This window comes from Ambystoma mexicanum, chromosome 1q (assembly GCF_040938575.1).
Source record: "Ambystoma mexicanum isolate Mex_15411 chromosome 1q, UKY_AmexF1_1, whole genome shotgun sequence".
In the NCBI taxonomy this organism is placed as follows: Eukaryota; Metazoa; Chordata; class Amphibia; order Caudata; family Ambystomatidae; genus Ambystoma; species Ambystoma mexicanum.
This window is the reverse complement of record NC_090922.1, coordinates 60,050,342-60,075,128: the sequence shown is the minus strand read 5'-3', so window position 1 is coordinate 60,075,128 and position 24,787 is coordinate 60,050,342. Positions and strand designations below refer to the sequence as shown.

The 24,787-nt window shown below is 46.1% G+C and overlaps 1 protein-coding gene across 5 annotated transcripts in view; it reads left to right on the top strand.

Moving 5' to 3' along the window:
- The window catches only part of WWP2 (WW domain containing E3 ubiquitin protein ligase 2), a 1,426,252-nt gene that overhangs the window by 1,304,360 nt on the left and 97,105 nt on the right, over window positions 1–24,787 (top strand). For all 5 annotated transcript variants that reach the window (XM_069635514.1, XM_069635513.1, XM_069635516.1 and 2 more), the window contains one exon: window positions 24,596–24,729. In XM_069635514.1, the coding sequence (XP_069491615.1) occupies window positions 24,596–24,729 (134 nt within the window). The remainder of the gene's footprint in view (window positions 1–24,595; window positions 24,730–24,787) is intronic.

Here is a 24,787-nt window from a genome sequence, read left to right as displayed (position 1 = left end):
CCCTGAGACTTGGAGGAGGATCTGGGTATCATCTGCATAATTAGTGTAGGTGATACCAAGATGGTCCAGATCATCAAAAAGGGGTTTGGTGAATACGTTGTACAGTGTGGGCGAAAATGCAGGATCCCTGTGGGACACCAGAAGTGATAGGTATGGGGTCTGCAGCGGCAGAGGGTGAAAAGACCCTCATGGTTCTGCCACTGAGGAAGGATCTAATCCAGGTTACAGCGTCCTTTAGAAATGTGCTGCTGTGTCAAGTTGGTTGAATAATATTGTATGATCCACCAAATCCTGCATCTGTGTGTGCTGCCGCCCTGCAACATGGGGTAGGTACCATGTGTATGCTCCCTGAATTGACTCTTGCATCTGTGTGTGCTGCCGCCTTGCAACAATGGGTAGGCACCATGTATATTGCCTTTAGCTGGACTCTTGCATCTGTGTGTGCCGCCACCTTGCAACATGGGGTAGGTACCATGTATTTTGCCTTTATTTGGACTATTGCATCTGTGTGTGCTGCCGCCCTGCAAAATGGGGTAGGCACCATGTTTATGCCCCTGAATTGTCTCTTGTATTTGTGTATCCCTGCCACCCTGCAACTTGGGGTCTAGCTTAATGTTGTTGCCTCCATAGTTGTTAACTCTATTTTGCACTTTGCCTATGATGCATGAGCTTTGCACTTTCCATTTTGTTGTAAATGTACCCTTCACATTTCCTATCCTGTAACCAAAGTTCTGTAACCAATCTCTTAAGTTGAAGCGCCTAGATACCTCTGGGTTTTGTGCACTATACAAATAATAAACTAAATTAAACTCGAGCTTAGCACACTCTCTGGCTTCTCTAACACGATTATGCAGTTCAAAAACTTCAACATCAGGGTCTTCTCAGGGTCTTCTGTGCCAAAGTTTCTTTGCCATTCAAAGTCTCTATTTGAGAGGGCCTGCTGCAACACGACAAACATTAAAGTTCCTTTCTTCTGATTTCACATATACAACTTCTCTGGTGATTTACTGTTCACCCCGGGCCCCCCCTCCTTCCAGGCTCAGCCCCACTTTAACACAAAACCTTCAATTGGTCTCCCTCCGCCGGGCTATCTGCTTTTCCAAAACTTTCTCTACTTCATCAAAATCGAAGACTTTCGACTGTGTGCAGGATTTTGCTTGACCCATCGCAGGACCACTTTGATTCTCAATTACTCATTCTCTTCTTGATGTAACCTTTTTTCACTTTCACTTTTGCCACTTCTCAGCTGGATACCTTAAAGAGACCTTCGATTGAGCACCCATGAAGTGCTGTACCACTCTGTCAAAGGTATTGTATCTTGCTTTTAAAGTTCAATCACTCATCAGCAGTTCAACTTCACTTGCATCTCTTATCACTCACATTTTAACAATGTTCGTTCCACTGCTCGCCATACAATGTTGCTGCTTGCAACCTTTGCTTTAACACAGACCGGTCTTGTATGGGTCTCCCCAACTCACCGGCTGTGTTGATTTCGATGACGCTGCTTTGCTCTTGGAGCCAAGGACGGCACCACGGCGGCTGGCACGTCTCCCTGCCTTGATTATTGATGCAGGAGGGCCTCGGGTATCTCCGACACACAATGCAGGATTTTTCAGCCTGGTTTCCTGGTCTCACGCTTTCTATTCTAGAGGTGTCTGGAAAATAATGGTTCCTTGTCGAAAAGGTCAAGCAAGGGAATTTACCGCCTTGCGACCCGCTTCTGTTTTGTCGTCTTTCTTCTCTTGCTCAGCTGCCGTTTCGGAATTGCTGTTTCCCCGTGTGCTTTGCCTCGCTCAGAGTGTGCGCTTGTGCTCCACCTTTTATCCATGTGGGGAGGTTTAATGGAAGTCAGGTGTATGTGATGGTCAGTAATTGCCTGACCTTGCCTGACCATTGTATTAGGACACATCAGGTATACTGCTTGGGTGTTAGTCTGTTTTCTTCCAGAGCGGGCTGTCCATGTGAAAGTGTTTGTGTTGTAAAAGGGGGTGTGGGGGGAGTGCCTAAATGTCCCACTCCCACAAGACCCCTCACCCAGGTGATCCTCCCACACTGGTCTGCCCCCAGGAACTGGATCCAAAAGCGATAGCCGTGTCCTGGCCACCTGGATGACAGATCCCCGGGGACTAGTGGGTGAGACACCTTCTGGTTTCTCACACTTAAAAACCTATCTGATGTTTTGAAACAGGCTACAGGCTTCTCAAGGTATGCTGCTGCAGGAGTGAGCAATGTCTCCCAGCTTCGGATGGGTTAACGCTTGGGAATCGCAGGGTCTTCAGTGGGTACTTACTACTAGAGATCTCTCACTCAGAATATACTACTTTGGCTGTGAATTGGGTAAATGAATGTCTGTTTTTCTCTGGCTCTAAATATCAGCACATCACATGTAAACCCTCTGTGGGTAAGTGGGGGAAGTTCCAGAGTTTCCTGCCACATAGGTCTTAAAGGGACAGGGATCTTGGGAGTACACTATTGAACATCCCCTCTCCACTGGAGTGAAGTCAATGGGGGTGACCATCAGACCCATAACTAACAGGTTCAGGGAGATACCCAACCACATTAGTCACCACACTCGAAGCCCCTAGAACAAGGTAGTGGACTTTGTCACCAAAAGAAAAGCAGTAACCAAGAGAAACTAAGAGTAAGAATGCACACTTTGGTGGCTCGATTAAGGAATTATACAAAAGAAACGGAAAAAAAGTAAAATGTAAGAAATATGGGGCCGGTTTTTGTAATTACTGTGCAAATTTGAAGTATATGATTCTACGGACGGACAGTTGGGGAGGAGGAACTTTGGAAGGGGGCCATTGTAAATGTTTTGCCTGGGTTTGTTTATGTAATTTGTTAACATTGTTAAAACTCCAAAATTTGAATAAAAAGAAAAGGGTGGATTTTACGAAGATAAAAGAGTTGGAAAACACAGATATGAGGAGGAGGAAATAGCTCTTCAGAAAGCTAGTGGGGAATTGAAGAGACCATCAACGTTGCAGGTGGTGCAAGAGAGGAGATATGAAGTAGAAGGCAAAATATTAAGTCAGTGAGCCAGCGGGAAAGACAAGATGTTAAGAGTGAGATTAAGAGTTTGAAAGCATCCAATGTTTGTTGACAGACCGCCACAGATAGAAGGGTGGAGATGATTTAATTTTTGTCCACATCAAAGTGACATGTTAAGCTGAAAAAATAAATAATCAAGGGAAAGGAATAGTGTAGCGGGAACAGGAGAGGACCAAAAACATAGCTTTGGGAAGCACTGAAACTGAGTGGAACATTGGTGGAGGAATTACCTACTTAGGAAATTTTGGTAGAGTGACTGAGACAGAATGGAGAGAAGGGAGAAATTAATTTGAGGCGTTGAGAGTATGCAGCACAATAAAGACACTTTCAATGGAAAGGGAGAAATGAAGTAGGGGAGTATTAGCAGGAAGGAAGGGATCAAGAGAACGTTTTCTGAGAACTGGTACAATGATGGTATTTTTACACAAAAATAGAAAGATACTATTTGGAAGCAAAGAGCTTGAGAACGGTTGAATAATGAAGTAGGCACGTGACTGTCAAGATCATCAGGGAGGACTGAGGGTCAAGTGGTGCAGCCATGTGATTGGCACCTTGCAGGATTTGACTGATGACCAATGGTCCCACCAGTAAATGAATTGATAATGATGATGACTGAGTTTATTCTGAGAGGAAAGAGAAAGGGGGGAGAGAATATGATATGACTAGAGTTTGGTGGATGGGAGATGAGCAGTGGAGTAGTGAGGCCAACAGTTTGGAAGTGAAATATGAAAAGTAAGGCCATTGGTGCCAATTGAAGGATGGGGTCAGAGGTGAAGATAATGGGGAGATAGAAACTACTACACTTTTGATTGTGTTGTTTCTTGGTGTTGAGTAGAACCAAGTCCGGGGAGAAGCAGAGAGAGTAGGGAGATGAGCAGGGGCGAGAGATTTTTTCCAGCATCTAGGAGATTACAGGAGGTTTTGACAGCAGCCATTAGTCGACTAAGGAGGCTAGTGGGAAGGGACAAACTTTGTGAGAGGGATAGAGTGAGTCCATGAAAGAGGAAATGGCTGAAAACAGGAGGGAAGCAGAAGGGTCAAAGAGCAAATCCCGAGAATGGAGAGGGAAGTTTGAGACATGTGTGAGATGAGAGAAGTGTGATAGTCACAAAGGTCCTTGCAGTTAAGTGGAAAGGCCACAGAAGGAGGGAAGGGTAAGTGGTAGTGTGTAAAGGAATGAGAGAAGATAATGTCAATATGGAGTATGGATAGAACCCTGATAGGAGGGTTTGTCTGGAAGGGGCTGACCCATGTGTCGGTGAGGGAGAGAAATTGTAGCTTAAGTTAGATGGATAGATCAAGAGTGGCCAAATTCTTGTCCCAGATAGAGCCATCATTCTAAAGAGCCATGGACACAGAGAGAAGGACCGTAGGGGTAATGTAAGATTAGTCAGACTGTGTGAAATAGTAAGTGTGAGGAGCATAAAGAGAAAAGCCGAGAACCTAGCTAGAAGACATTGTGGTGAAAAACATAGACGAAAGAGCGAGCAACATCACGAGGTGCCAGTAAAAACTATTCAGGGGAAAGGGAAGGGGGATGGGGAGGGGAAAGGGAAGGGGCCAGGTCTAGAAAATAGTTATGACTTGTCAACCGTCACAAATATGTCTGGGCATGTGCGCCCTAGGGAGATAACAGAAAGAAACTCAGCTATAGGCCCTCCTCCAGGATGCATGTGCCAATGGAATGAGGGGGAGTAAGGGGAAAACAGAGGAGGTAGTGACACCAGAAGTACAGCTGCAGGCAAGGATGTTGGTAGGTGCCTATTCTTTGAACACCTCTGAGAGCGTGCTCATCATTGAAAGTGCTACTCTGCATAATAATGTCATGGGAATTTTAACTAAAACTGATCCGCTATTTGAAGCCCAGTTATCTGCTTACAAACTTTCTGTTAGTAGACTGCCTACTGTTTCTACTGTGAGAAACCTGAGGGTATCCTCACTGCTACTCCCCCTGGATCCTCTTATGAGGTGGCCAGAGAAAGGCCATCGCTTTTGGATCTGGACGCTGGGGGTGGAGAAGCGAGGAGAGATCACCCAAGTTTAGGGTCCTTGGGGATTGAGAGTGAGGTATCCACAGGCGAGACATGGTATCCCCCTTTTCCTATTGAGGATCAACTTAATCCTCCCCCTGTCTTTATAGGCTATTGTACAACATCTCCCCTCACTTTCCCACACTTTACTTATCATGGTACTGGGACAACGAAGAGACAATTAGGAGTAATGAACACTAGCTACTTTCACCACTCTAGTACTGGGATGAAGAAGATGCCTGTAAAGTACCCAGAAGGTCAGGCATGTCCCTTGGTCAGGCAAGTTCAATGGGGAGCTTCCACCTGAAACCTGTTAAGTGGTTACATGTGTACAAAAGGAGACCACAGGAGCAATAGGCCAGAAACCGGGAAGCCTGTGTGAGGGTTGAGCGAAGTCTGTTACTTTCAGCTGCAGGTCTGAACAATCTGAAGCAGTGGAGGCGTGGTAGCCGTGAGGGCTGTGGCCGACCGAGTAAGCTGTCGGGAGCAGAGCACGCCGGGAATAAGGATTCTTGGACGTGTGAATCCTATCCCGTGAGTGGCCAAGAAGCTCTACTCTGTGTGCCAGAGGTTGCGCAGCAGACTCACTTAAGTGTGAAAAGGGGTAATCTGAAGCCCCAGTGGGAAGCCAGAAGCAGCAGCAATTTGCAGCGAGGTTCGCCGCACAACCCAGCCCTTTCAAAGAGTCTGATGAGTTTCTCAGAGCCCCAAAACCTCGGACCGGTATGCATGTGAATGCTGAAAAGTAACCCTGCTTGATTAAAGCGATTCCCATTATTTGAACTGACACGCAAGCTGAACCCAAGTAACAGACCATTGCACAAGTGTTTACTTCACACAGCAATTAAAAGGCAAGTTCTGTGTGAGGATTTTCAGAACCGGGCGACTGAGTCTTTGTATCCCTGGTCAATGAAAGTGGGGGCTGAAGAGCCTAGGGTTCCTGGTTGCGCGACGTGTTATGGGTGAACCGCGCAGTCTGACAACTGCGCCTAGACCAGGGAACCCTAAAATGTGAATACCAAAGACATTGTGAAATATGCCAGGAAAGAACAATGCAAGTGAACTGTTGATACAATCCAGAGGGAAGCTCAAGTTGACCTGGAGTTGTGTTGAACTTTTAAAAACCAGAGACAAGTATAAATTGCTACGTTGGGGAAGAGGACCTTGAGACTCGAGGAATTGCAAATGCTGTGTTGAGGTCGGAGCCTCAAGCCCCTTTTCCTTTTGAACTGTGTTGCCTTGAACTTGGGGATGGGAACCCCGAGGATTGTGTGGAACTGTTTTTTTGTGAACTTTGAGAAAAGTAATCTTGAGACCTTTAGTGAAACTTTCTTGAACTTAGGGAATGGGAGCTGAAAAGAAAGTGAAAAGCTAGAAGAAGCTCAGAACTTTGTTTTGATCACGATTTCTTTCATTACTCACATCCCTGCACACTGTTAATCCTTAGTTCTGAGGGCAAGAATATGTTTTGGACACAGACAGGCTTTTAAGTTGAACTCTTTGACTCAGACTTTCCTTAGTTTTGTTCAGTTAGGGAAATCCCACCTGAGGATAGGGCAAGTTAGACCTTTTACCATCCTGACATTTGATTTAAAAAATCATTTTTGTTTGAACTTTGAATCTGTTGTCTGTGTCTTGCTTCATGATGCCTTCAAACTACCCAGCACCTATCTTGGACATATTGTTCAATATGGCCTGATCCTGGGTGTGGACTACTGCAGATGATCGAGATATCCAATTAATCAAGATTGGGCCCATTACAAATTGTAAGAGGGCCTCTAGCATGTAGTGCAGTTCATTATTATTGAATGGTTTTTGAACGTCAAAACGTACAATACATGTGGATGACAAATCAACCTGAGGCCAATAACAGCAGTCAACAAATAAAGAACAGTAGTGTGGCTTTGTGGGATGACTCATGCCTGGTTTTTGTAAACCACTATCTGGGTGCCCCTGATGAGGTGCAACACTCAACCAGCCCCTTACTCAAAATGTTGTTGTCATAGGCACATGATGATAAGATTTGCTGTTGCAGTTCTGCCCCATGTTGGGGTAGTACAATTATTGTAGTCTTTTGGAGCAATTCCTGGCTGACAGTTTGGGGCCAGTATGGATATGTATCTGTTAAAATATGATATGATATGATATGGCATTTATAATGCGCCTATACACAAGTGTTTCAAGTCGCGACGGTGCAAGGGAGGGGAGACACAGGGAGGACAAAACAACAGTCTTACTAGGCCTAGTGACATTGAGATTGCGCAATTGCTGGGGGGAGGGGAGGGGGAAGTGCTGGGGAGGGGGGATGGTGGAGGATGGGCAAGGGCATGGCATGGGATCAACAACAAGTAGTACAGCAAACAAGTGGCAAGTGTGTGTGGTACAAGTGAAGACAGCAAGTGTCTAATAACTGCAGAAAAGGGGGCTGTAGGGTTACAGATACAGACCACAAGTGCAAGGGATGCCAGCAGGCAGTGCAGGTGTGCAACTGGACTGGCAGGGACCTGGGCAGAATGCCAGACTGAGCTATTATATTCCTTCCTACCGTAGGGGTTTTATTGTAAAAAAATAAAAGAACATTGAATGAGATAAGCCCTTTAATGCCCGTTAACTGTGTTGTGTACCCTTCACTGACATGGATGAGGATTGATCAGTAGCCCTACATTGACTGGGTTCTGTAGTGAAAATGCCTGTGTAGGTGTATGATATAGGTGTGTGATGTGCACCATACATTTAGATATTTAGGCAGGATCAGGCTGTGAGACACTTGAGCTTCCCACCCAACCTTCTTGCACAAAGTCACCCTTATCACTCAAAGGACCCGTGGAAAGACCTTATTGTTCATAGGATGTGATAAGCATTTTTTGCGTTTTACCTGCAACCTGCACGTTTCCTGAATTGGGGGTCTTAATATATTTGTGCTCTGCATCTAACTAGAAATAGACACTTGTCTCCAACTACATGCATCATGTTGGCATGTACAGACAGAAACAAGAGTGACACTTTTATACTGGTGATATTGAGGATATTGTGGTGCTTGAAATTACTGCTCTTCTTCCACAGTGTCTGATGTGCAGACAAACACAAGTGTTTCCTATAGGTTCCTGGTAGATTTCATTCAAAATAGGTGTTTAATGACGAAGCTCACTCTTCATCTCCTACCTCTTAGTCAACGGAAATGAGCAAAGCTGTTTTTAAAGTAAGTCTTTCCAGTTTCCATGTGGTCATTTGCAGTGATTTAGAGGTAGCACAAGGGAATGATTGTTTATAAAGACAGAAAGAGGCAGACCCATTTTGGAAACCGATTGTAAAGCCTTGTAAAATTGTAAATAATTACCTGCCTCCCTTGTGTAAGTGGGATCAGTGGCCTACACTTTGGGATTGAGAGTATGGGGAGAATATGGATTCCATATTATTTGATTCCAGCAGGCAGGTGAATGGTGTGCCCCTGTGGTCCTTTGTCCCATTTTTTTTAAAAAACCTGCTTTTCCAACTCGCCGCGCCCACATTTGTCCCGAGTGTATCCCGCTCCCTCCCGCCTTCCAATCCCACCCACCTCCCGTGATTGACTAGTTTTACTTCCTTGGTTGAGGTCTAGCAACCGTGCATCCGCCGCTCACCGCCTATTTGATTCCAGCAGGCGGGTGAGTGGTGTGCCCCTGTGGTCCTTTGTGCCATTTTTTTTTTTAAACCTGCTTTTCCAACTCCCCACACCCGCATTTTTCCCAAGTGTATCCCGCTGCCTCCCGCCTCCCAATCCCACCCACTGCTAGTGATTGGTTCCCCACCAAGGTCATAAGTGACTTCCCCAGGGCCGCCCCAGCCTGTGTAGCCCCTATGGCTAAGGGCCCCAAGGCAAAGGGCGGCTCCAACAGAGGCGGCTCCAGAAAGTGTCAGCAGGTGTCCGCAGGGGAAGCCAGCGACCAGCCGTCCACCAGCATAAACCACTTACTTAAGTAAGTGTGGCATGGGTGGGGAGTAGAGCAATTACTTTACTCCGGAAAACCCTGACACTCGCCATTACCTTACCTCTGAACTGTGAATGTTAGCAATACCACACTTAGTTAGAAATGTGAACATTAGCCTGCATCACATCTAGATAGGACTGTGAATGTTAAGTAGTTCAACATTTAGGGAGAATTGTGAACATTCGGCCTGCGCCAGACCTGGACGGAACTGTGCATGATAGCGAGTCCCACATTTGGTTAAAATTGTGAACATTGGCTTGCGTCACATCTAGATGGAATTGTGAATGTTGGCAATGCCACACCTAGTTAGAATTCTGAGCATCAGCCTGCATCACTTCTAGATAGGATTGGGAGTGTTAAGTAGTCCAACATTTAGAGAGAATTGTGAACATTAGCCTGCTCTAGACCCAGACAGAATTGTGAATGTTGGTATGCCTAACCTGGTTAGAATTGTGAACATTAGCCTGCGCCAGACCCAGACAGAATTGTGAATGTTGGTAATGACTGACCTGGTTACAATTGTGAACATTGGTCTGTGTCTGACCCGGATAGAATTGTGAATGTTAGCAATGCCAATGGGTTAGAATTGTGAACATTTGCCCACACCAGACCCTAGCTCAACTGTGAATGTTGGCAATGCCACACCTAGTTAAAATTGTGAACATTAGCATGCACCACATCTAGATAGGATTGGGAGTGTTAAGTAGTCCAACATTTTGAGAGAATTGCGAACATAAGCCTGCGCCAGGCCTAGACAGAATTGTGAATGTTGGTATGCCTAACCTGGTTAGAATTGTGAACATTAGCTTGTGCCAGATAGGATCTAGATGTGATGTGAATGTTGACAGCTGCCACACTTGGATGCATGTTGTCGAATGTTAGCAGGTACCTTAGTTGGATGGAACCACGAACATTAGCCTACGCTGGACCCAGATGGAACTCTGAATGTTAGCAAATGCCACACTTAGTTAATGTTGTGAACTTTAGCCTGTATCACATCTAGACAGGATGGTGAAATGACAGCAAGTGTCGCACTTAGATAGCAGAACAAATATCATCAGTAACTTCAACCTAGAAATTGCTCCTGCTGCATTGGCTCATAGACCCACGCAAACACTCCCATCCCATCTCATTACGCTTACTCTACTCCACACCATCACATAATTAGAATACAGCTATACCCCTGATCAATCTGGTGGTTGGACACCCCTGACCCAGTCTGGGTGTCCACCCACTATACTGTACACATTCAACTGATATCTTGACCTAACCCTAGAATGCAGCTACCATCTGGCAATTACATCAGCTTAGTTTAGTTTATTATTTATATAGCGCACTGTTAGACCCTAGGGCATCCAGGGCCCTGGATATGATTACATGGTAGTAAAAAGTGTTACAGTTACAGTTTTGGTAAGAGTGGGTAAGTAAAAAGTGTTGCAGTTTTGGTAAGAATGGGTAAGCATTACAAGAGTGAGTAGACAATACATGCGTTGCGGTCATTGTGAAAGCAAGTTGCTGATAGAATACATATTATAAGATGAGAAAGAGACAGTTACGGATAATATGTACATCGTCAATCAAGTATGAATTGTAGTTCAGTTATTAAACAGTACACTAGTTTGTGACCTGTTTGTGCACATTTGAAAATAAACAGGATGTACAGTGTATACAAATGAGTTGTCTTAGCTCTAGGATTTAAACTTCTTTGGCTAGGAGCCAGGTTTTGACACTGTGTCTAAAGCGATGGAAGGACGGTTCGAGTCTCATGTCGGTTGGTAATGAGTTCCAGAGTTTTGCGGCAAGCACTGGGAAGCTTGTGCCACCTGCTTTTAGGAGCTTATATCTAGGGATATTTAGGCAGTGAGTTTGGGCTGATCTGGTTAGGCGGGATGGTGTGTGGCGCGTAAGGTTGTCAGAGAGGTATTTGGGAGCTTGGTTGGATAAGCATTTGTGTGTGAGTGAGAGTGTTTTAAATTCGATTCTCTGATGTATGGAGAGCCAGTGACAGTCGTGTCTGGTAGCAGAGATGTGCTCGTGTTTGGGAATGTTCATGACTGCTCTTAGTGCATTGTTTTGTATAATTTGCAGCTTGTTGATGTTCTTTTGACTGGTGCCCAGGTAGAGAGCATTGCAATAGTCAACTTTGGAGAGTATTAACGCTCTGTCTAGTGTGGTGCAGTTGGGAGTAGAGAGGTAGGGTCTGCTGGCATTGATGAGCTTGCATGTGTATGCGGTGGAGGATGAGATAGCGTTGATCTGTCTTGTTAGAGTGACAGAAGAGTCAAGGTATATGCCAAGCGTTTTGATGCTGTTGGAGACAGGGATGTTGTTGCCGTCAATGGTGAATGACTGAAAGAGTTTGTCGAGTTTGTTAAGTCTAGCTTGGGAGCTTAAGAGAAGGAGCTCAGTCTTGTCGCTGAGGCAGAGTCTGTGTTTGGCCATCCATTCTTGGATAGTAGAGTAAATATTGTTAAGTACTGTGTTGTCGGTGGAGTAGTCCCCTGTTAGTGGTATGAGTATTTGCGTGTCGTCTGCGTAGTTCGTATAGATGACACCCAGGTGGTCTAGTATGTCGAAGAGAGGCTTTGTGAATACGTTGTATAGTGTGGGGGAAACGCAAGAACCCTGGGGGATTACAGAGAATGTCATGATTTACCAAGTCAAAGGCGGCCAATAAGTCGAGGAGGAGGAGGAGGAGGGCTAGTTTGCCATTGTCTTTAAGATTGTCCATTTGTGTCTTAAGGTCGATCAGAGCTGTCTCTGTGCTGTGTTTGGGGCGGAAGCCCGATTGTCTTATCCCTAGCAGGTTGTTTTTCTCTAGATGGTTCTGGATCTGCAAATAGGCAGCTCTGTCGAGGATCTTAAGGAGGAAGGGAACGGTGGTGATGGGTCTGTAGTTAGTGGGGACACTGGGGTCTAAAGATGGTTTTTTAAGTAGCGATAGGACCCAGGAGTCCTTTAGGTTGTTGGGGACTATGCTGGATGTGAAGGATGAATTCATAAGGGAGGTAATGAATGGTGCAAGGTGATTGGCCGCGTCTTTGATAACTGGGGCAGGGCAGATGTCACCTTGGCATTTAGAAGGTTTTAAGGAGTTGATTATATCTTCAACCTCTTTAATGGTGACGGTGGAAAATTTGAATAGGTTGTTGTTATCCGTTCGTGAGGTGTGGGTGTGATAGATGGGATTGTCAGCGAATGTGAGGCTTTCTTTCTTAGACTCGATTTTGGCTTGTAGCATGGCGATTTTGCCGAGGAGTGCATTTTGTATATTGGTGCACCAGGCAGTGTCTTTGGTGCAAGTGTCTGGTATAGGGGATGGGGACTCAAGGTCTCTCAGGATGTTGAAGAGCTCTTTGGTGTTGGATTTGGCATTGCAGATTCGCTCATTGTACATGTTTTTTTTTTGTTTGGATGATTGCTGATTTGTAGTTGATGGAGGCTATGGAGTAGGCTGTTTTGTTGCTGGCAGATGGGGAGTGCTTCCAAGCTGATTCAGCTTGTCTTTTGTTTTTTCAGAGAGTTTTTAGTTCAGGGGTGAACCATGAGTTGAGGTGTGCGCGTGGTTTGGCTTTCCGCAGTTTTAATGGAGCTACTGTGTTTATGGCCTTGAGAATGGTGGTGTTGTAGAGGTCTACTAATTCAGTGGGGTTGGTAATGGTGGGTGTGAAGTCAATGATGGGTTGGAGGAGAGGAATGAGTTTTTCAACTGTGATGTTTTTGCAGTTTCTTGTGAAGGTGGGAGGAGCGGTGGGTGGGGATACAGGTGTTTGTTTGTCTTTGTTGATGGTGAATGTAATGAGGTGGTGGTCACTCCAGGCGCAGGGTGTGTTGGCGAGGATGGTGGTGTTGCAGTTCAGGTCTGCTATCCAGTCAAGGGTACGGTGTCATGATCTCTGCTTCCAAAAGGTCAGGGTTTTCCCAACTCCCTTGGAAGCAAATCCATAACCCAGGTTCCGAGTGCCAACCAGTCCCAATTGGGACCTTTTGGACCCAGTCCTGGCGCCAGTGGCACCAGGCTCATAAATATGCCCAGTCCCAGCGCTGGAAGCGCCGGGCTCATAATGCTTGGGTGGACTTACCTTCAGCAGACCATGCTGCTTACTTGCCTGCCAGTTGAGCCTCTGATCCTCTTCTGTTTGGAACTACTTTTCCTGTTGGGTGGGGCTGGAGCCACTCCCTAGATTCAGAACACTGGAACTCTTCTGGAAGGCAGGAACTCTTTTCTTACCAGGAACTCTTTTCTTACTTGGGCGTGGCTGTGGAAGGAGACACCTAAGCACTACAGGAGGCTATTTAAACCACACCCGGTGGATGAATCTTGCTTTGCGTTATTCTGCAACCTCTGCAGCAGAACGCTCATCGTGTCTTCTGCATCCGGTCCTGGGCCTAAGGAAAAAGGCTTACCATCCTGAATCCAGTCTTCAGCAACACCTATAAAGACAAGAAAGAACAGGTTAGCATTCCGGCATCTGAAAGGCAAAGGCTTACCATCCTGAATCCAGTCTTCAGCAACACCTATAAAGACAAGAAAGAACAGGTTAGCATTCCGGCATCTGAAAGGCAAAGGCTTACCTACTCTTTTTGCGCTCCGGAGGTCTTCACACTGCATTCCGGCATCTGAAAGACAAAAGTTTACCAACTCTTCGCACGCTCCGGAGGCCTTCGGCGCTGCATCCCGCATCTGAAAGACAAAACAAGGTGCGTTTAAAGACATTGGGGAACTTTAATACTCACGTGCCATTACTCCTTTCCACATCTAATCCAGTGGGTATTCCGGCACCCTGCAGCCGCTCCGAACTCGTACCTGCAAAATAAAAAGACAGTTAGAGCGCATAGTGAAGCAGGCAACAAGCGCTTACTTACGTGCTTCCAGGCGCTTCTATTCATCACACGGGCTCCATCTTCAACTCACTTCAGCCTTTCATCCGCCATCGCCGGAACCCTGCAAAACAAGAGACATAATTACTAAAGACTTTAAAGACATTTGAATGACTCGAAACTTACCGTTCGTGCAGTAAACGACGGACAGCAGTCCTCTGAAGTCAAGAGGCCTGCGCTACCTATCCAGTGAAGAAACTGGTTACAGCACCCTGCCCTGAGGCAGATGGAGAGCTCGGCATTCACTTACCTAAGGTGAGAGCGTTAACCTTTGGGGGTCTACAGGAGAGGAGAAGAGGAAAGAGATAGGGACACCCCAATAACCCCAGTTCATTAACCCCATATTTTCTATCTGCAGACATCTTACTCTACACGTCAGGCATACAGTGCACAGAGGTCCAGCCCAAAGAGCCAACCGGGTGCTACACATCAGCTTTGAAGATACGGTAGTCGCCCAGTCAAGACCGGCGCCTCTGCGAGAATCAGGTGAGCGTTAAAGAACGCAAAGCCTACCGCAAAACTCTCGCCCAGGCGCTATGGAAACCTCGGATACTGACCCCCTAGCCCGGTTACTTGGGGAACTAAGGGCAGAAGTGCATGCAGCTCGTCAGGAAACGAATGCTCTAAGAAGGGAACTAATTATTTCCAAGGAGAGAACAGACAATCTTGCTAGACAAGTGCTACAGTCACAAGCCGGACAGACCCCGTTACCCGCATCAGGGGCAAATCTTCCTTCAACATCCTCTATGAATCCAGTGCAGATCAACCTACCTGGGAATGTACCTCTGGCTCCGCCCGAACGATTTTCTGGTGACCCAAAGAGGTTTGCAGTATTTATCAATCAGTGCCGGTTGCACTTCTTATGCCGGCCAGCAGCCTTTCCAACTGATCAAGCAAAAGTAGCTTTTGTACTTTCGTACCTTAGTGGCAATGCGGCAGACTGGTCGATCCCTCTAGTTAATCAAGATGATCCGGTTCTCCATGATTTTCAAGCCTTTCAGCTTAGTATGAAAAAACTGTTCGCAAGACATTCACAGGGGCAGGCCTTGGACAATGAGCTTCTTTCGTTGCGACAGGGTAATCAAGACCTTTTGGCTTATATTGCATCTTTCAATAGACTAATAGTGGAAACTCAATGGCCTGAGGACAAAAGGATTACGCTGTTTTATAGAGGTCTACGTGGAGAGCTCAAAGACGTTTTAGCCCAAGTAGTGAATCCCCCACAAGACTGTTCGGATTATATAGACTTGGTCGTTCAAATAGATCACAGGCTGCAGAACAAGAAGGCCGATCGTTCCAAGTTTGATGCTCGAGTATTTTCCAAACCGCCAACTCCTTCCAAAGGAGTAGACTCCGGGGAACCCATGCAAATAGGGGGTCTGAAAGGTCCTCTAACACAAAGGGAGCGGGAAAGGAGGAAACAGTTGCAATTATGCCTATATTGCGGAAACTCAGGGCACTTTCTTCGAGACTGTCCGGTGAAACCTGCCAAGAAGGCAGTAGGAGCTGCAGTTACCAAAGTTACAAACTCTGAGCAGGGAAACGACCTCGCCTGACAAGAATAGAGGTCCTCTTGCCGAGCGTGAAAACCAGTTCCGTGACCTCGCATTTCGTGATACCTATGGTCCTCATTAGCCCTGATAATCCGGATCGATTACATGCAATTGAAGCTTACGTCGACAGCGGTGCCATCGGCAATTATGTGGATCATGAAATGGTTTTGAGGATGAATCTAACTCTTTGTCCCAAGGCTGTAAAGGACGTCATTACTACGGTGGATGGTACGGAGATAGCCTCCGGGCCAGTAACGCATACCACTCAAGAGGTGACGCTAGTAAGTCAAGATGGACACCATGAGAAGATCGTGTTCGATGTGATCAAGGCCCCTCAGTTTCAGATTATTCTAGGAATACCTTGGTTAGAGAAACACAATCCTCTGATCGATTGGCGAGCAAGAACGGTCCAGTTTCCAGAATGTGTCTCTACTTGTCACCCTCCACCTGGTGTTGCACTGGCCACAATTTCTTCAGAGACTCCCCAGTTACCTCCCGAATACCTAGAATACCAAGATGTTTCCCGGAAGGATCAGGCTAACTCTCTACCTCCTCATAGGTCTTATGACTGCCAGATAGACCTGATACCTGGATCTACTCCTCCTTGTAGTAGAATTTATGCCCTCACCGAGCCTGAGAACCTTCACCTTCGACAATACCTGGATCAATACCTGGCAAATGGGTTTATTCGTCCTTCCAAGTCCCCTGCTTCTTCAGCTTTGTTCTTCGTTCCAAAAAAGGAAGGAGACCTTAGAACTTGTATCGATTATCGCTCCCTGAACCAGATCACCGTTAAGAATAGATATCCGTTACCTTTGATCCCTGAACTCCTGGACCAAGTCAGAAAAGCATGCATATATACAAAGCTGGATCTTAGAGGAGCTTACCACTTGGTACGAGTAAAAGAGGGCGATGAATGGAAGACGGCCTTCCGCACCAAGTATGGGCTATTTGAATATCAGGTCATGCCCTTCGGACTTTGCAATGCCCCGGCCGCCTTTCAATATTTTATGAACGATGCCCTCAGAGAGCTCATAGATGTATGTGTTGTTGTTTACATTGACGACATCCTCGTTTATTCTTCATCGGAATCTGAACATCGGAAACACGTGAAAATGGTCCTCGAAAGATTGCGTCAACACAAACTTTTCGCTAAGTTGGAAAAATGTGTTTTCAACGTGACTGAAGTTGAATTCTTGGGATTCATATTATCACCTGGCGGAGTGCGTATGGATTCAAAGAAGGTCGATGCAGTTCTCAAATGGCCATCACCATCCTCCGTAAAAAGTGTGCAAAGCATGTTAGGCTTCGCTAACTTTTACCGCAGGTTTATCCCCGAATTCTCTCGAATAGTCCAGCCCATCACTGCCTTGTTAAAGAAAAACAAACGTTTTGAATGGTCTACCGAGGCGGAACAAGCTTTCCAGGATTTGAAGACTAAATTTATCTCTGCACCAATCTTAAAACACCCTCGCCCCGAACTCCCCTACATCGTGGAAACTGATGCTTCAAGCCTTGCCATGGGGGCAGTTCTATCACAAAAGGACCCGGTAACCAATCAGTTGCATCCCGTGGCATTTTGGTCCCGCAAATTCTCGCCTCCTGAAATCAATTACACGATTACTGACAAGGAACTTCTGGCTATCAAGTCTGCCTTTAAGGCTTGGCGGCATTATCTGCTGGGGGCCCGACACACCGTTACTGTGATTACGGATCACCGAAACCTGCAATATTTGAAGACCGCAAAAGCCCAATCCTCTAGACAACTCCGTTGGGCATTATTCTTTGCCGAGTTTGACTTCATAATTACCTATCGACCTGGTACAAAGAACGGTAAAGCCGATGCCCTTTCTCGGATGGGAGTGGAAGAACACTTGGTCAACCCTAAACCTGTACCAATCATTCCCGAACAAAGAATTCTGGGTGTAATCGCCACAGAATCCATAGAGGAAGTTAAGGATAAAGCCAGGCAACTTGTAACTCCAGCAGACATACAGAATTGGCATCTGCAGGGAAAGGACTTTGCAGTAAAGGACAACTTATTGTATTTCCAAGAACGATTATACCTACCCAGCACAGATTTACAGAAAAAAGTAATCTCTTGTTATCACGACTCTTTAATGGAAGGTCATCCCGGTATAGCCAAGACCTCAGAAAAGATCAAGCGCTACTTCTGGTGGCCGTCTTGGAAAAAAGATATCAGAGACTTTATAATGTCCTGTGGAGTATGCGTCCAAAACAAGAGTCAAAAGGAAAGACCAGCAGGCCTCTTACGCCCTATTGACATCCCACCTCGCCCTTGGCATACGCTTTCTATGGACATCATCACCGATCTACCTCCATGCTCCGGATACAATACGATTCTAGTAATCGTGGACTTATTCTCCAAGATGGCGCATTTCATTCCGCTCAAAGGCTTGCCAACAGCAGCAACTCTGGCCCGAGAATTTCTCGAAAACATCGTCCGACTGCACGGTTTTCCTTCGGTTCTAATTTCGGATCGAGGTAGTCAATTTATTTCTCATTTTTGGCGAAGTTGCTGTCGGTCGGCTCAAATTGATGTGAGACTATCGACCAGTCACCACCCTCAGACCGACGGACAAACCGAGAGGACCAATCAAACTCTGGAACAGTATTTACGCTGCATGCTGCAACAAACTGAAAAAACTTGGAAAGATATCCTTTGGATAGCCGAGTATGCCTACAATAACTCTGTCCATTCGGGAACTGGGAAAACCCCGTTTTTTCTTTTGTACGGCAGTCACCCTCGAACCTCGGAGTTGGATCCCCTCCAAGATCTTGAAACACCAGCAGTAGACTACCTGCATTCTACAATCACCCAAGCCTTTAAGGAAGCTGTTTCTCACCTTCAAAGGGCTAAAGAACAATACAAGAAAGGAGCAGATCAACATCGGAAGGAAGCCCCTCACTATCAAGTAGGGGATCAAGTCTGGTTATCCACCAAATATCTATCTCTAAAAGGGCCACGCACATTCAACCCAAGATACCTTGGTCCCTATTCCATCACTACCATAGTAAACCCAGTAGCGGTCAAGTTGGACTTGCCCCCGCACATGAAGATACATCCGGTCTTCCACGTCTCTCTATTAAAACCCGTGCAACCTCAAACCCGACTAACCAAATCTCCAAAACCTATCCTAGTGGATGGAGAACTCGAGTTTGAAGTCAAAAGCATTCTGGACTCCAAGATCTCCAAATCTAAACTATTCTACCTAATTGACTGGAAAGGCTACGGCCCCCAAGAGAGATCCTGGGAACCTGCTGAATATGTCCACGCTCCTCGCCTAATCAAAAGATTTCACCGAACATTTCCTGACAAGCCAAAACCCCCGGAGAAGCCCGGTTTGGGAGGGGCCTTGAGGGGGGGTACTGTCATGATCTCTGCTTCCAAAAGGTCAGGGTTTTCCCAACTCCCTTGGAAGCAGATCCATAACCCAGGTTCCGAGTGCCAACCAGTCCCAATTGGGACCTTTTGGACCCAGTCCTGGCGCCAGTGGCACCAGGCTCATAAATATGCCCAGTCCCAGCGCTGGAAGCGCCGGGCTCATAATGCTTGGGTGGACTTACCTTCAGCAGACCATGCTGCTTACTTGCCTGCCAGTTGAGCCTCTGATCCTCTTCTGTTTGGAACTACTTTTCCTGTTGGGTGGGGCTGGAGCCACTCCCTAGATTCAGAACACTGGAACTCTTCTGGAAAGCAGGAACTCTTTTCTTACCAGGAACTCTTTTCTTACTTGGGCGTGGCTGTGGAAGGAGACATCTAAGCACTACAGGAGGCTATTTAAACCACACCCGGTGGATGAATCTTGCTTTGCGTTATTCTGCAACCTCTGCAGCAGAACGCTCATCGTGTCTTCTGCATCCGGTCCTGGGCCTAAGGAAAAAGGCTTACCATCCTGAATCCAGTCTTCAGCAACACCTATAAAGACAAGAAAGAACAGGTTAGCATTCCGGCATCTGAAAGGCAAAGGCTTACCATCCTGAATCCAGTCTTCAGCAACACCTATAAAGACAAGAAAGAACAGGTTAGCATTCCGGCATCTGAAAGGCAAAGGCTTACCTACTCTTTGTGCGCTCCGGAGGTCTTCACACTGCATTCCGGCATCTGAAAGACAAAGATTTACCAACTATTCGCACGCTCCGGAGGCCTTCGGCGCTGCATCCCGCATCTGAAAGACAAAACAAGGTGCGTTTAAAGACATTGGGGAACTTTAATACTCACGTGCCATTACTCCTTTCCACATCTAATCCAGTGGGTATTCCGGCACCCTGCAGCCGCTCCGAACTCGTACCTGCAAAATAAAAAGACAGTTAGAGCGCATAGTGAAGCAGGCAACAAGCGCTTACTTACGTGCTTCCAGGCGCTTCTATTCATCACACGGGCTCCATCTTCAACTCACTTCAGCCTTTCATCCGCCATCGCCGGAACCCTGCAAAACAAGAGACATCATTACTAAAGACTTTAAAGACATTTGAATGACTCGAAACTTACCGTTCGTGCAGTAAACGACGGACAGCAGTCCTCTGAAGTCAAGAGGCCTGCGCTACCTATCCAGTGAAGAAACTGGTTACAGCACCCTGCCCTGAGGCAGATGGAGAGCTCGGCATTCACTTACCTAAGGTGAGAGCGTTAACCTTTGGGGGTCTACAGGAGAGGAGAAGAGGAAAGAGATAGGGACACCCCAATAACCCCAGTTCATTAACCCCATATTTTCTATCTGCAGACATCTTACTCTACACGTCAGGCATACAGTGCACAGAGGTCCAGCCCAAAGAGCCAACCGGGTGCTACACATCACCTTTGAAGATACGGTAGTCGCCCAGTCAAGACCGGCGCCTCTGCGAGAATCAGGTGAGCGTTACATACGGCCTTTATTGTGGGTGCGTTTGCGATAAATGGTGTGTGAAGCCTAGTTCTGATATGGTATTGGCAACTATGCTTGCTTTGTCATCTTTATTGTCATTATACCCCAGATGGAAGTCGCCAAGGATAAGTATCTGAGAGTTGGGTTTAGTGTTGTTGGACAGCAGGAGAGCAATATCGTCATTAAATGAAGATATGGGGCCTGGCGGTCTGTAGATGAGGTGGGTGGTAATTGTACTTGTGTTGGATGAGGAGAGTTTGATTGAGAGTAGTTCAGCAGATGGGAATGATTGATTTTGTATGAGTCTAATATTGAAGGAGCTTCTAGCAATAATGGATACACCGCTGCCTTTGCTTGTTTGTCTGTCTGTGCAATAGATGGAATAGTCATTGGGTAGGGCTAGCGCTAGGGTAGGGCCTGCAGCAGCATGGAGCCAGGTCTCCGTAATGGCTAAGAAGTCGAGCTTGTTGAGAGAAATGATGTCGGCTATATCTAGGGCATGTGCGACTAATGATCTAGCATTGATGAGTGCGCCTTTGATAGTTTCAATGGTATCTTGGTGTATTTTGCTGTTGGGAGTGTGGGGGGGTGTTGGGGAGGGGTACAGGTTGGTGGGGGGATGGAGTGGCGTGTGTAAAGTGGGTAGATGGTTTGAGCTTAATTGCGTTTTTTCCTAGAGCGTGTGTCAGATGGTTTTGAGGGGGTGTATGTCCTGGATCTGAGACAGTCATGTCTCAATGTGCCTAAACTGGGGTAGATATTCTTAATGGTATCAATGTGGGTGGACTGTGTTGGATGTGTTAAATGGGCAGTTGTGTTGGAATGGAATGTGGTAGGTGAGCTAATCAGGTTAGCAAGGGTATGTGATGGTGGATGGTGAAGCCTAGTGGCTAGTCTCGAATTGCGGGCATAGGTGATGATGGGTTGAGTCAGTGATGAGACCGCACTCGCAGTGCACGGTACAGGGCTTCTGGAGCTGAGTCTGGAGTTTCTACAGCTAGTTGTGCAAGGGTGGATAGGTGTAGGTTTGGAGGCAAAGTGGAGGATCCAGAGTGCTGGGTCGTTTAGGTAAGCGTTAGAGTCAGCCATGGTGGGTGGGGCTGGTGAACAATAGGAGTGGGAGTGGAGCATCACGGTAATGGGCCAGGAGAGTGCAGGTGCACAGGAGGTGCTTAGTGGCACGGCCAGGAGAAGAGGAGACAGTAGTGCATAGAGTCTAGCAAGTAAAGAGCCACTGTGGGTGGGGAACAGTTTGCGGGACCAGGGCGGCAGCATTTTATACTAAACGTTGTGGGCCTGTTACAGTGTCCAGGGTAAAAGGACTCAGGCTCATGGCAGCATAGCTAATGCTAAAGTTGATGACGTAAGCGTGACATAGGCGGTTGTACACTGGGAACTAGGTTACGAGCAAGTTGCAGGCAGATAGCGAGCAGGCTCTAGACTCGGATGTGTGCTGTAGTAAAAATGCTAAGTGCCTGAGAGTCTGCGAAGTCGTGATGCTCTGTAAGTAGTGTTGACTGTGATGGGGCTCAGATCCCAGAACACACAATATGCATGCTAGAGGCTCGAGGCAGAAATGCATAGGAGTAGCAATGCAAGAAGATGTAGCTATGTGTACAGTACGATGCTGGAGTTAGAAGGGCTAAGATGTCAAAAAGCACGGTAAGCAAGTTAAATGCACACGCTAGAAATCAATATATGCCAAGGGGCTCAATGCAATCTGCTCAAAGCGAAGCTGGAGTCAGAGGGGCTCAGATGTCCAAAAGCACGGTAAACAAGTTAAATGCACACGCTAGAAATTAATATATGTCAAGCGGCTCAATGCAATGTGCTCGAAGCGAAGCTGGAGTTAGGGGGGCCAAGATGTCAAAAAGCACGGTAAACAAGTTAAATGCACACTCTAGGAATCAATATATGCCAAGGGGCTCCATGCAATGTACTCAAAGCGAGACTGGAGTCAGAGGGGCTCAGAAGACAGCGAGCAAAACACGTTAAATGCACACGCTAGAAAACAGTTTGACAGTATATGCACACATAACTGGTGCACCCATGCACCTTATGACACTTTCTCTCTCTACTAACCTTGACTGCGGTCCCTGAGGGCATTCAACCTACCAGCGCTTTGTGATCATACCAATGATATATAGAGCGCTTTATAAATGCCAAAAAACATAACATAGAGTGAAGCATTTTGTGCTAATAGGCAGATAGCTCTGAATGTTACAGAACCATCATTGTGGTTGGTTATACAGGATAGTGATTTACCTAAGACTCCTATGCAGGGTGCACCCTTCAAAATAAATCCAATTCCGGTATGTTTTGTGTGTTTGCCCTGCAAACGTGCCATTTTGCCATCCAAAGGTACAGCTTTGCCCTCATAACATTGAACACACTCTTCCCTATTCGAATCCTTTGCAGATCACTTTGGGATGTGCATGCCAATCTAACCCTGTCCTGGTTTTCATCTGTGCCTTTGTTTTCTTCACTTTGGTTCACCTTCTCAGACCAGCCCCTGGATAGTCTGTGGACAGTGGTGTCTTGCTCCCCAGCTCTCTCTCTGCAGTGTATCGCCTTTTTGTAAGAATGACAAGGCAGCTATAAAACCTCAGACCGTTACTCACCCTGGCTCAGTCTTAGACGCTGTCTGCGTTTGTTTTGGCTGCTTCTTGCTCTCTGACTCAGTGAAGTCTCACCAGCTCTGGCACTTAAATCTTGTCGGTAATGCAGGAAACCTCTTAAAATAGCATGAAGGGAAAATGCCTGTGAGACGGACACATACTCCCTAGTAGCTTAATTGTGAAATGCAGTGGTGCTGATATACTTGAGTCTATCCGAGATTGCAGTGGTCTTCCTGATTATCAAGAAATACCTCTGGGGCGACTTTCAAATCCAATTATACTATTATAATTGTGTTGCTTTTATATTCAGTTTTCTTAAGATCTGACTTCTTAACGTAAAGAATGGTAGGTATGTGAGTGTTCTATTCTGACTCTACTGATCTAAAATCCCCAAGTTGCCATATATAGATAATGACTTTTATACTATTGTTTTAACTGAATAAAAGGCTCTGATCCGCGGAGAAAGCACTGCAGATGTGCATTCTGGATCAATATGTCATTTAAGTGGTAATTGGCCACTGGTCTTCTTAAAGGAAGTGTCCCAAAGTTTTGTTGGCATAAAAACTGAACAAATTAACATGATAAACAATGTAGCGATCTGTTTTGAAACTTATATTGTACTATTTGAGAATTGTGTAATAGAGGGGGCTGTGGTTTGCATTTATTGTTTCCCTGAATGCAGATGTGGTTGATTTGAGCAAGTGGGTTTGCATAATTGTATGCAGGATGGGCTTACTTGCTGATGGCTTGTTGTGATTTGCTGCAGGACTGATGCATATAACTTCCTTGTGGAGTTCACAATACCACAAGCTTGTGTGTGGTATTAAGAGCTGGACAGTGGAACATGGGTGTTGTCATATTCTATAAGAGGTTTGTTGCAGTCATGGAGAACAGTCAGAAATGCACAAGGATAGAGCAGTTTGGGAATGTTATTCTCTCCCCCACATCATCTGCAGACAGACCCTCCATGTTCCATGGCACTGCCAGATGGATATGCTTTTCTTTGAGCCCTGAGCTAAAGTACATAAGAGGGAGGAAGAGCTGGGGCACTGCTAGGTGCATTCTCCTGCATTGCCCTAGCGACAAGGCTTCGGAGAGAACAAGGACACCTGGGCTTCAACTGAGGTGCTAACACGCTGTGACACTTCAAGCCCAGGCTCAAGATCCGAAGACCTGCTTTGCATTGCTTTTGTCATTGCGCCCTACAGGTTTCCATTGGATCAAGGACTGTGGGCACATTAGGGAATATTTAGAGGACTGGTTTGTTCCAGGATAAGGCCATTTCTGTGCACAGGAAGAGAATAAAAGGGAAAAGCTTATTGAGCCTGGCTATTGTAACTGTGGATCAAGGCAGCATGACACAGTATGTTGACAATTGATTGTGTACAGTGTATATAATATTGCCTGTAGTTAATCCAGTATATTGTCTTCTGTATGGTACATACCATGTACTGCCATGGATGCCCAACAATTGGTGAATCCTTGTGCTAAAAAGGTTGCATTGTAATTCATTTTTAGTAACCTGTCTCGTTTGTGTTGCAAAGGCTGTCTGTTGGAGGCCCTTAGTAACCCAGATATTTCCTGTGTACTAAACCCTATTTCCAGGCTCTGTACCACATGAAGTTCATAGACACCGGCTTCACATTGCCTTTCTACAAGAGGATGCTGAACAAAAAGCCCACACTCAAGGACCTTGAATCTATCGATCCTGAGTTTTATAACTCTATCATCTGGATTAAGTAAGTGTAAATGTACCTACCAAATGTGCACATTTTGCATAGTTCTATGTCTTCTGAA